Source organism: Tasmannia lanceolata, unplaced genomic scaffold, assembly GCF_043159265.1.
Source record: "Tasmannia lanceolata isolate RefF3 unplaced genomic scaffold, GAP_Taslan_0.1 ptg000013l, whole genome shotgun sequence".
NCBI classification, from domain to species: Eukaryota; Viridiplantae; Streptophyta; class Magnoliopsida; order Canellales; family Winteraceae; genus Tasmannia; species Tasmannia lanceolata.
The window spans coordinates 10,606,552-10,619,101 of NW_027518690.1; the positions used below are offsets into that span (position 1 = coordinate 10,606,552).

General features: G+C 41.7%; 1 protein-coding gene across 1 annotated transcript; it reads right to left on the reverse strand.

Annotated features, from left to right (window-relative positions):
• Positions 1-7,699: 7,699 nt before the first annotated feature.
• Positions 7,700-11,046, reverse strand: LOC143889753 (uncharacterized protein At4g14100-like). The gene is made up of 2 exons (XM_077394085.1): positions 10,435-11,046; positions 7,700-8,074 (listed from the first exon to the last, which is right to left on the reverse strand). Exons 1-2 carry the CDS (start codon positions 10,922-10,924, stop codon positions 7,881-7,883), a joined length of 684 nt encoding a protein of 227 aa, XP_077250200.1. The 5' UTR covers positions 10,925-11,046; the 3' UTR covers positions 7,700-7,880.
• Between the last annotated feature and the right edge of the window lie 1,504 nt (positions 11,047-12,550).

A 12,550-nucleotide genomic window follows, 5' to 3' on the forward strand; every position in this document is an offset into this window, starting at 1 on the left:
TTCTTGGAACGTGGCTTAAAGTGATTGGCTGTTAGAACTCTCCGTGAAATGCTTGTGTATTTGGAGGTGGGTTCTCGAGCCCCCCACAAATTGGGGGGCCCAAATTTGTGAAGATCTTACGTCCAACATTCCGGCTCAAAAAAGGAAGTCCCCAATTCAGGAAAGTCTTCACTTTCGGTAACATACTAACATGAGATCTATGATAAAGAGTTTTTCTTTCTTTTTTTTCTTTTTCCTTTACTTTTTTGGCATTTTGGCCATGTTCCTCGAAGCCATGATTTTTTTTCCATGGAATATTGGGGGCCCGTTTAGATACGCGAATTTAAGAATCCGAAATTTCTTCAAAATTGTAGATGAGAAACAAGAGAAGAAGCGGACCAGTCGTCGTTTTCTGATTTCTCGCATTTCTTTTGGTTAGCAAGAGAGTAGTAGATCATCCCATGTTTCTAGGTTTTATAAATCTCAGGATGAGGGAGAGATTTTTGAAACCTGGATTTCTTACTTAAAATCCAAAAAACGTTATCAGGATAACAAATAGCAGCTGGATCATGAACCCTATTTTACATTGTTTTCAAACTAAAACCTGGATTCTAAAATCCGTGTATCCAAACGGCCCCTAGTTTATCAAGTGGTGAGATAGGTCTGAAGGGACTTGAGATCACTTTGAGTGAGGAAAGCATGAGAAGTGGCTAGAAAATCAGGAAAAAATAAACTACATTTTGATTAGAGATTTTCTTTTCCTTGTTTTTCAGCCCTTTCTCACCCCTCGACATTCATGCCATCTTTAATCTCTCCTTCTCCCTAGCCCTCCCTAGCCACTTGAGAAAATAAATTTTCATTGAAATCTTTTTTCATGGCAACCTTGTTATGTTCACATATACCAAAAATACACATTACTGGATGTTGGGGTGGGATGTGTTTCGGTCAAATCCGTCTAAGCGTACAAACGACCCCTTATGCCATGAGTCCCGCCTTCTGTCTAGTAGGGATGGAAGGGAGGATGTATTGGCCTTCGACCTACAATCACATGCAAAAAGGTTAGGGACACCTGAGTGGGAACTCGGGGGAACCCTTCGACACTCAAGTCAAATAGGAGGCAACAGACTGAGAGCTGAATATAGGGGAGTGGTGAGAGGTGGCTCAGTGGTACGAGTAGGATATGCGCACATGGGGGTGAAAGGGCAGCTGGGCATTACCTTTGGAGTGGAGTGGAGGGTTTCCTTTTATAGGCGGATGTTCCGAGTCTCGTAGTGTGATCTGACAACGACGTGATTTATCAATAGGCAATCCGCTGCTGATAATGACTAGTCAGGAGATGATGGAGTTAACGAGAATTGGCAATGACGGTATCATACGGTTTCTAACGGAGATGTGGACATGTGAATGGCAAAACCTTGTACGGTTCTTGTAAGATTAGTTGGCAGGATTGGGTGGATGTTGTGTGATCTTCGGAAGTAGCAGACAGGTGGGTTTTAGGCTCCATGGTGCCATGCGGTATCTGAGTACTCCAGCTTGGCAGCGAGGGACCCTGCGGATCTAACCTTCGGACCTGCCGTGTAGAGACAGTCGGCTTTAGGTAGTCAGTCACCGGCCATCCGAGGGCTCTCCTCTCAATCGAGGTAGCGATGAGGCCGCATGATGGCACTCGACTGTGAAACTTAGTCCTGATGGCCCCTCTCGACCGGGATCTTGAGGTTACGGACTTTAAGGGATGGAGTGGCTAGCGGTACTCGGCCGGGGGGGCCTCAAGATGGCCCGGCTGGTTCAGACATTTGTGGGCCTCCTGCCACATGGCATCAATCCAATGTCAGACCCGATTTTTTACCCCCAACAGGATGATTGTCATGATATTCAAAGCAAAGGAGATCCAAAGCGAGGGTATCAAGTGGAAAATTCAAATGCGAGTTTCACCTTCGTCGAGGCTAAATGGGTTGCCTAGAAATCAGCCTTTCAATCTTGTGTGAAGGGCTGAGATTAATTTCACTAAAAAGCATTCTTTTTTAATCTCAACCCTTTGTAAAAGAATGAAAGACCGGTTTTTGGGCGACTCGAGAAGTGAAGAAACCACTTCAATTCAATCAACTATAAGATCTATTATCATATTGGGTGCACCTCGTTGAATCACTATTAGGTCACATTAAGGGAGAACTTGGATTGTCGGAATAACAAATCAGAGTTTTCATCCTATTTCGATTCCTATTCATATTCCTCTATAAACGGGATGGGAGAACATTGAATAAACATTTAAATGTAGCCAAAATGAATCAAAATATCACATCTTGGGCGGGAAATGAATTTCAACATTTTTTGCCCATCTATTGTGGCTAGATTTCAATTCCCCTCTCCATGTTCCGTTCATTTATTTGAACCAAATGTGGAAATCGTGCCGAATCAAAGTAGGATTTTGAATCCACTGCCTGATTCCAACAATCCAAATGCACCCAAAGTGATAATTGATAAATTTGGAAATCTCACCAACTCTTGGATGCATTACAAAGAGGCCAAAGAGTGTTTATATAGAACACTCGTGGGGATAAACATAGAAAGAGATACTGATAAGAACAGAAAGAGATAAACATAATCTAATCAAAATACCTATTCAAGTCAGTTTGCCTAAATTATGCCTAATCAATCTAAGATCTTGAGAGATCTGATTTTATTCTCTAACATGCCCCCTCAAATGTATATGGATTGGAAATCGATATACGTTTGATTACAATAAAATTCCCAAATAAGATATCCCAAATTAAGAAATGTAGTTTGAATCCTCCAGTTGATTCACCTAATTGAAAGTGGATGATGAATGTCCGCCAATAGTGATAATTGATATCTATTGCCAAATGTAATTACGATGTTTGATGCCGTAGATGTGTCGCTTGAAAGATGAGTCACAATGGACTGGATGGACCTCAAGCCTTGATGGGTCGCTTGAAAGATGAGTCACAATGCACTGGATGGACCTCAAGCCTTGATGGGCGACTTCTTCACAGGTCGATTTTAGAATACTGATCCTCGTAGGAATGGGTCACTATGGACCAATGCTCAATAGCAAAAGGAAGACTCAATGGGCAAGAAGAACATGGGTTGGCATTAGATACCGATCCTCATGGAACAAAATTACACTCTCGGGCACGCACTTCGATGGAGCATCTCAACCGAAAGGATTGGATATTTCAGGCATGCGCCTTAAGAAAGGCACCTCAATTGAAATAGGAAAAGAAGAATGGAAAAATTATGGGAGAAAGGGGACGCAAGATGAGCGACAATGAAGGACTAACGACAAACTTTAGTGACATCAGGAAAGACATGACAACAAGCAACTCTTGTGCAAGACAAATGAAGGGGGTGCAATTATCAACATGGGGATATGTTCTTCACATAGGATAGAGGAAGGCGAGCAAAAAAAGATATTTGGGTAAAGATGGAAGGATGTGCCATTATCAAAATCAAAAGATGGGTTTGGAATAAGACCTTAGGAAAATTTTCTCCGATGGCAATATTTTCAAACATTAGGTTATGTATTGGATACGCAACCTAAAAAACAGGGAAAAGATGTTGTGGATTTAGGGAATAATATGGCTTACCAGATTTCTGTCGAGGAACAGAAAAAATAAACAAACAACCTTACTGAAACATTTTCCGATGCGGCGAGATGAGGCACGGACTATGTCGCTCTCTTAATGTGGATTTGCGCTTCTGCGGAAACTAATTCCGATGCAGCAGATTACTGGCCACAATCACCCCCAGGATACAACAGCCCGACGCATCGTCGATCTCCAAGAACTGCACGATCAAAGATATTCGAACCACCCGAACACTCCAATTGCCCAACAAAATACGTAAAATAGAAAGAGGAAGAAAGAAAACTCCGTTCGTAAAAACAAGAACAAACAATAAACTTCTATAATGGTTTTTTGTTCTGTTGTATTAGAAAACACAGACAACCTCCTCTTTTGTAAACCAAAATGTGTCCGTTCAACACACCATTTAATGTAGTAAAGACGCCATTTAAGAAAAGGGCCGTTCAAAAGACGTTACAGATGCTAAATGTCGCATCCCAATAGCCACATCGTTCAAGAACAACGCAGTTATTTGTAAAATAAAGGCGGCGTTATTTACCCAGTTATTCGACATTCCAGTAAACCGGCTTACCCAGGTACGCCGACTTACCTACTAACGTCGGTGTTCTTTTTGAAGAACAGCGAAGGTAAAGGTAATGTTTTGACGGACAAAAATTAAAATTTAGGGAGAAGGGAAAAAACCTTGACTCACAAGCGTGGCTTGGAGAGCCGAGCCGCACAGCGCGTGTGGTATAGCCAAAAGCCCACCGGGTACACTTGGTGGGTCATGCGTATAGGCCTCATTTCTCCTCTTCTCATTCAGAAAGCTGAATAAAGTGAAAAGCTATATAAACCCATGAAGCTTTTCTTCACTTTCCAATACGGGACTATTCGCTTTTGTGAAGGAAGTGAGCCAAAACCAAAGTGGCTTCTTTTTGTAAACAAAACAACTTTGTAAAATACCAATTAGGGCCACTTTTGTATTAAAATACCAACAAAAGAGAAGTTCTCTTATGTGAAATGGGGAAAGTAAAAATTGCCATTTTTGCAGCCCAAAGGAGTTGCAAGTTAAGGATAAGTGGCTGGTTCGGCTGTGCTTGCACAAGTGAAAACTTCCAGCCTTGGTGCCATGGTGCTCATTTGTGAAGGAGAAGAGATTGCATATGCCCGGCATGACAACTAGAAACCCAGATGGGCTGGGATTCACGGTGTTAATGGATATTTAGAAATGACAGCAAAAGTTTCCAGGAAATGGAATTAGCAGTTTGAATTAACCTCAGAGAGAACAAGGAGAGAGCGGCTTTGGGCTACAGTTTGGAGGCCGAATAGGAAAGGCAAAGGCACATTGAAAAGAACAATCCAGTGGGGATGGCGGACAGTTGTGATCTCTAATCGTTTGAGACGAGATTGGAAGAGAGCAAGGAAATAGAAGAGAGAGAGAAAACTAAGGGCTTATTGTGGCCGGGCGGACGGCTGGTGGCTTGATCGGCCATCCGCCGGAGAACAAAGCTTGATGGATTATGCTAGGTCCAATCAACCTGCTCTGATACATGATAAAATTGGAAATTAATCTCACTAATTCTTGGATGCATTACAAAGAGCCCAAAGAGTCTTTATATAGAACACTCGTGGAGATAAACATAGAAAGAGATACTGATAAGAACAAAAAGAGATAAACATAATCTAATCTAATTACCTATTCAAATCAGTTTGCCTAAACTATGCCTAATTAATATAAGATCTTGAGAGATATGATTTTATTCTCTAACAATATCAAGTTGTATCAAGTTATCCAAAAGCTCAAGCTTTTGGAGAAGTTGGTAAGTTAACATGGTATCAGAGCCAAAGGTCTCTAGTTCAAACCTCCCGGATAGCAAAAATCCACATGCGATGGTCGGCCCAAAGTGGGACCAAATGTGCCACGTGTTTGCCAAGTAGGCCACACGTGCGGGGGAGTATTAAAGTATAAAAGATAAATAACGCCGCTCTCCAACAGCTTAAGCTTTTGGAGAAGTTGTTAAGTTAACAATAATGAGCTTGATACAAGTTGGGGTGTCCTCCCGAGATACCTTGAGTAAAAGGTTTTTAAAACATAGATCCATTTTTGCAATAAAAAAGATGATTAAAAAAAGAGAGAATCATTCCTGCGCTGTAGCGCAGTTACCTTATCTGCGCTGTTTTAAATAGAAAGCCTCCCATTTGTTGCTTCTTGTGGGTCCCCCCTCATACGAGATATGAGTAGGGGTGCAAGTTTAGCCCTGTCAGCCCTGACCTGCCCTGAGCCCGAACAGGGTTAGGGTTGGATTTTCCAACCCTGAGGGCGGGTCAGGGTTCATTTTTTTAGACCTTGACTCAGGTCGGGTCGAGTTATGGGTTAATGCCTCGGGTACCCTGACCCGGCCCGACCGTAAGTTTTCTATTATAGAATTAAACCATATGTGCATGTTTCTTTTGCTAATGTTTTCTATTATCCTGGATTGATGTTTCTTTAGATTATTATTATTAATTGTCTATGTTGCCCGTCATGTTATTGAATTCATATTGTCTTATTTTGTTCCCTTTCTCTGTTTATTGATCATTTTGTTCTATATGATAAGTGGTTGCGTTATTTTTGCCACTCTTAACAGGTATTTGCACTAGGGTCAATTAGGGCCGGGCCGGCCCTGACCAATCAGGGCCAATCAGGGCAGGCCAGTGCCAACACTGAGCCCTGTAGGGCGGGCAATGGGTTGAGGTTTTTCAGCCCTGACTCAGGGTCAGGGCGGGTCAGGGCCGAGATAATGGGATCCAGGGTTGGGCTAGGGTTTTGAAAACCCGACCCTGTTGCAGCCCTAGATATGAGTATCAAGCAAGAAAGAAAACACAAAACTATTGTTTCTCTCAAATGCACGAAAGCTAGGGTTTCTGACTTCCTCTTCAAAACGACTATGTTTCTGTTCCTCTTAAAATCGGAAGCTAGGGTTTTTCTCTTCCTCTTCATAAAAATAGAGCTATCGACAGAAGTTTCACTTCTTTGTATTTCGCCCACAGACGAGAGGAGGAAAGGGGGAAAAAGGGAAAAGCTAGGGTTTCTGCAAACCCTCTTCTACGGTTCTACATCTAGGATCTCCCCTCCGCTCCGCTCGATCTCCCCTCCACCACGCTCGATCTCCCCTTTAGTAGGGTTTTCAAAACATTTCTTCATTTCTTCATCAAGAGAACCAATAAAGAGGTAGAACCGTGGAGAAGTAGAGAAACTTTAGCGTAAAACCCTAGTTCCCCCCTTTTGTAGAAACCCTGGCTCTTCCCTTTTTCCCTCTTTTCTTCTCTCGTCTCTGGGCGATATACAAAGAAGAGAAACTCAATACACGAATGGAGTAGGGGACCAGTAGAAAACCACTTTTTAGCTACAACCCAGGTAAGCTCATTGCGCTACAGCGCAGGAACGCTTCTCTCTTAAAAAAACTACTCTTTCTTAAAAAGCTAAATTTTCAAACAAATATCGTCACCGTTAAAGCCACAACAGCCACATGAGATAGACATCAATCAGAGTATCTCGGCCCAATCAATATGACCTTAGACGAGAGTCCGACCATGAAAGGTGCTTCACAGACAGTCACAAAAACAATCCAAAATATACCTAAATTTTAGGCACCGGACTTCAACCCTAGGGGTGACACACCTCCTGATGTATGCATGTATACGTGGATATAAATCTCAAAACGTGGGTATAACTTATCAACATGTTAGATATGTGCATGTGTTATTATGGTGTATATGGGATTAGTTAGAATATAGTTATAATATAGCTATGCCTTATGTGTTTAACGTAGTGGGTGTTAGTTGTTGATGATGTATCCTGCAAGTGCACAAATGGAGAAACTACCTTTAAGCTTGTATTTTAATAGTTGTTTTCGAATGCAAATCTAGAAATTTTGAAAACAAAGAAGACACTTTTGTTTTCGAAGAGTCATGGTTCATCTCGAACTGAACATTTAAGAGTTCTAGTTGCCTCGAATCACCTTCTCCCATCTTTTCTATCTCGTCTTTGTTTTTTTGTGTTACTGCGAATTAGGCAAATAACACATGCAAAATATACGTATGGATGAGAAGGAATCTATAGTCAAGTAAAACAATACAGCATCATCCCACTAGAGTCCTTAATAATGCCATATTTAGAAATTAGTCCCCATACAGAAGAATGATTTGCTTTAGGGAACTGAATTACATTGGGGTCCGTCCATGCCTAACAGCAATAGATTATAGATCGGATGGCTTCGACATATCCCATAAGGTAACTGGGCGATTGTGTTTCATATCGGATCAATTCTAACATGGTCCTCAAATGAGTTTTCTATTGCTGAAATCTAAAGCTCGGATTCCATAGTTTCTTGTTGGGCTTTCTCGGTCTCTTTTTGGGCTTTCTCTCCGCGCTTGTCTCTTACCTCCGTCACCAAAACAGTAAGCAGGAGCTTGCCATTGCGAGTCTTCAAGCACGGCGCCCACCTCGAATGTCATCACGTGAGTGGTTATCCCTACAAGAGAACATGATCATGTGGCTGGATATAAAAGAAGGATTTTGCTAGCGAGTGCCTTGATGCAAAGTTGCATTGGAAACATAATTTTACAAGTGTTTTGAGACTTTTACAGATGTTTCCAATGCACCTTAACACTCGTTAGCAAAACCCTTAAAAACATCAAGTAAATGGTTTTGAATTTGATATGGGTATGGGCCTCACTTGGAAGGTGCTTTGCATGCCACCACAAAATTGTGGGTTCAAGTCCGGTTCCCTATCATTAAATAGGTTATCATCAGATGATCCTAACCATTTGATCAGTTCCATATAACCGCGTAGTTAAAACATGAAAAGTTTCTCCTATTTTAACGGTTCTTTTGTAGGATCATCCAATCAGTATGATCTTTACAATGTGTACCATCAAAGGTGGTGCCACCTAATGGACAGTCCAGATTGATGATTCAACTAGTGAAAGACTTGGTTTGAGTGGGTTAATTTGGGAAAGCCCAGACTCAATTCTTTGTCTAGAATTAGGTTAAAGACCCGGTCCTAAGGCCACCACAACCCAGCCCAGGAAATGTCTCAAGTCAAGACCTGGGCTACATCTTGGCCATCACCTGACCCAAGATAAATGATAAACCAACCCACGCATAAGTATAGTACAAAGAAAAAGGCCTAGGTCCATAGTAGAGAAAATCACTAGCCAAGAAGAAAAAAAAAAGGGTCTAGCAAGTCTCGTGATTAAATTTTACATTGTAGAGAAAGAGTTGGAGCTTTAAAAATGTAAGATATTTTCTTATTATAAAGAAATTTACACTTATGAGGGATTTAATAGTTAAAATAAACTATATTAATAACATTTTAAATGACTTTGGGCCACATAAGTTTTCCCATTCTACATTGAGATATTCTAAATGGTGCCCGACAGTCAAGTACCGTCAAAGCGGTACCACCCAGAGGCTGATGTTAGATCAATTATCAAGGGTGGTACAACATAAATAGGATGTACACCATAAACCATGTCCATATGATCATAACCCTACTATCTATGGAGGTTTCTATAATCTGCAGTCTCCGTTTGGTTGCCAGTTAAAATTTTGGTCCCATCCCATGTTTGGTTGCCTATTAGCACTAGGTTTTTTTTAATCCCACTCTTGTAATTAGGGATATAAACGAGCCGAGCCGAGCTTGGCCAGGCTCGGCTCGGCTCGTTAAGCTCAAAAGCTCGGCTCGGGCTCGAACCAGGCTCGCGAGCCTTCTCGAGCTCCAATTATATTAATTTCACACCCCTCATCTTCCCTGGACAGCGCTATCTAGTGTTTTTTTACTATTCCTTCTACACTACGGGGGTGGTCCAAGTAACAAATGGGGTTCCAAAAAAGAAGTGACATATTTTGCCTCCCCCTTTCACTCCATGGACAACCCTTCCGAGCCCGAGCCAAAATTGACACCCTTACTTGTAATGATTGCTTGTGTGGTGAATTTTTTTAATCCCACTTTTGTAATGATTGCCTTTTCATCCCGTCCCAAAATAACCCCAGGAACAATAATAAACTCAGGAACCAAAAATAAGCTTGAGAAGAATTTTTTTTGTTTTTTTTTTTTTCCACCATAATCCGGTCAACCAAACATGGGATTTTTAATTTACCAGGATACTTCTAGGACTTTTTTTTCCCACTAATCTCCTGGGATTTTTTTTCTCCCACATAAATCCCAGGAACCAAAAAAAACCCACCAAACAAACAGATATGATGTATGATCCAAGAGCCGCACACTTTTTAAGATGCTGTTGTTGGATTAAATATCAAGGGTGGTACGTTTGACGTGCCACCTTGACGGGACTTCACCGTCAGCCACTATAGATTGAAAGTTAGGATTACCCTATTTACGTTGTTGGACCCCCAACAAATGAAAGGTTTCGTATCAAGTGGCCCCACACAATACATTTTGAAAAATACTGTGCTTCACACGCACAGATCATATAAGATCTCATAGTATAGATAGATAAGGTTTTGGAAAAACTTGCAAGGCTTCACGTAGCCACCCAAAATTTCCCATATATCCGCTGTAGCAAATAAAAGGGAAATGATATATTCACCCCTTTTTCTTTTTCTTTTTTAATTACTTAGGACTGTGGGGCTGACCGTTGTTGGCCCCGCATTCACTGTCAGGCCTTACTCAAAAAATCTCACCTTAGGATGATCCTGACCCTCCAATCTGTACAAGTTTCCATACCAATGCAGTCCATTCTTAAATCTTCTCAGATCGAAGGGTTGAGATGTAATAAGATTTTCAGGGCTTGCAGAAAAACTAAATGGGGTGGAAGGACCAAAACAAGGGGTAGAATTTAGAAAAACAAAAAAGGAAGAAATGCGTACCATCGTAGAAATCCCAACGAATGGGCTTCTTTGTGGAAACATCCTCGTAATACCAAATGAAATCAAGCTTTTCCCACACATTACAAAGAAACCCATCTGTGTATTTTTGACCTAGGTAGGTCGAGCCATCTACCCAGTTGGGCCGAGGGATACCCACCTCGAATTCCATGGTCTCACACTCTCCTTGTGCACCCACTGTGTAATAGAATGAGGTCCCGTTGTTCCACTCCAAATCATGAAGTAATTCTCCCATTTGCTTTTGCATAATGTTGAAGTTTCGCCCCTTTGGCCAATCGTACCATAAATTTGTGATTTGTAAATGCCCAGTGCTCGTTAGATTCATGTACAATAGCGCGTGGAATTGTAATGGCCATGGTGATGGGGTCGGATCTGAACCGTCCGCTCGAATCGGACGGTTCACAATGACGAAGAAAAATAAGAAGAACAAGAATAAGAGAGGTGGAGAAGCGATTTGGGTGGCGCTCTTCATATCTCGTTGTTTCTTTTGATTTTCTGCTTTTGCTCTGTTCTGGTTCCCTCAATTAAAAAGACCGGAGCAGATATTTTACATGTCCCCTCGATTTGGTACCATACACCCATTCTTTGTTTTATAATTTTTTTCATTGGGAAATGAGAAGATATAATTAGACCAGGCAAAAAGTGACCTGGACCCCACCCGGCCCGCCTGTAATTTACGGGCATGACCCGTTGAAAATTTGACCAGGCCCGGCCCAACCGGTAAAAACTGGGCCAGGTCAGGTGGGCCTACGGGTGCCCGTAGTCCCATAATTTTTAGAGAGTACGTATTCTCTACTGACCACATCATAGGATGATCTAAACCGTCCATGTGATGGAGCACACCGTAAGTAGGTCACCCACCAAAAATCATTTCCTTAGGATGATCCTAGCCCTCTGATCTATGGAGGAATTACATAGATTTATGGAAACCTACATAGATAAGAGCGTTAGGATCATCCTATGGAAATGATTTTTTGGACACTACCTATTTACGTTATGGTGCATCACATATGGCTCAGATCATCCTATTATAGTGTGGGGATAAAAACAACAACAACGAAAAAAAAATAACGGGTGACCCGCAGGTCCACCAGGCCTATACGGGTGAGGTATGGGTTCACCAAATTGTGACCCATAAAATTCCGGGTCATTTTCTACCCGGACCCGTACGGGTTGGGTGAAACCTATCCTATCCCACCTGTTTGCCAGGTCTAGATATAATATCAGTAGACCTGGCAAAAAGTGACCCGGACCCGCGGGTCCACCCGGCCTGTCAAAACTGGGCCGGGCCGGGTGGACCTGTGGGTGCCCGTAGAGAATTACAAAAGTTTTATTTTGGCATTTTTTCCCGTAATTGTCATATTTTTTTAATTTTCTTTATATTTTTTTTTGGTAATTGTCATATTTTAATACATTCTTTTGGTATTTTTTTTGTTAATTTTTCAACTTTGTTTCCCTTTTTCGGTAATTTTTCATTTAAAACTTAGTAACCGTATGATTATTATAAATCGCTATTATTTTATTGCTAGCCACCGTTGCGCAACTCGTACTTCCGTCGGATCTTTGCAGCAAAGGATGTGGACAAGCCGAAAAGTAGACTCGGGGAGGGTGGCTAGCGAATCCCTATTAAAAAGAAAATCTTAAAAATAATATGTCAGAAATCCGGGCGACCGGCGGGTCGGCCCGTCCCGTACTGGCCGGGTAAAAACCGGCCCGGCCCGCCCGTTTGCCAGGTCTAAATATCAGACTCTAAGGGGATGAATAACTGGGGCCCACAAAGAGTACATACATGTGAAATCTAGACTATTGATCTTATAGAACGTCATGAGCGACTTGGTCTTGTTTCGATGATCGAAACCGTTCATTTGCAGGGTCCCAACCTGGATAGAGTTTTTATATGGTTTACGCAATATACATAATTATTTAAAAACAAAATATAATGTGCCCCACATGGTTCGATAATCCAAACCATTCATTTGTTGGGCCCCCACCTAGATAGGACATGCCCCAAAAACCATCTCCTTAGATAGGGCGTCGTCCCTTAACCCTCTCATATGTAGTATAGCATACCACGTTATGGAACCCGCTACAGATGGGA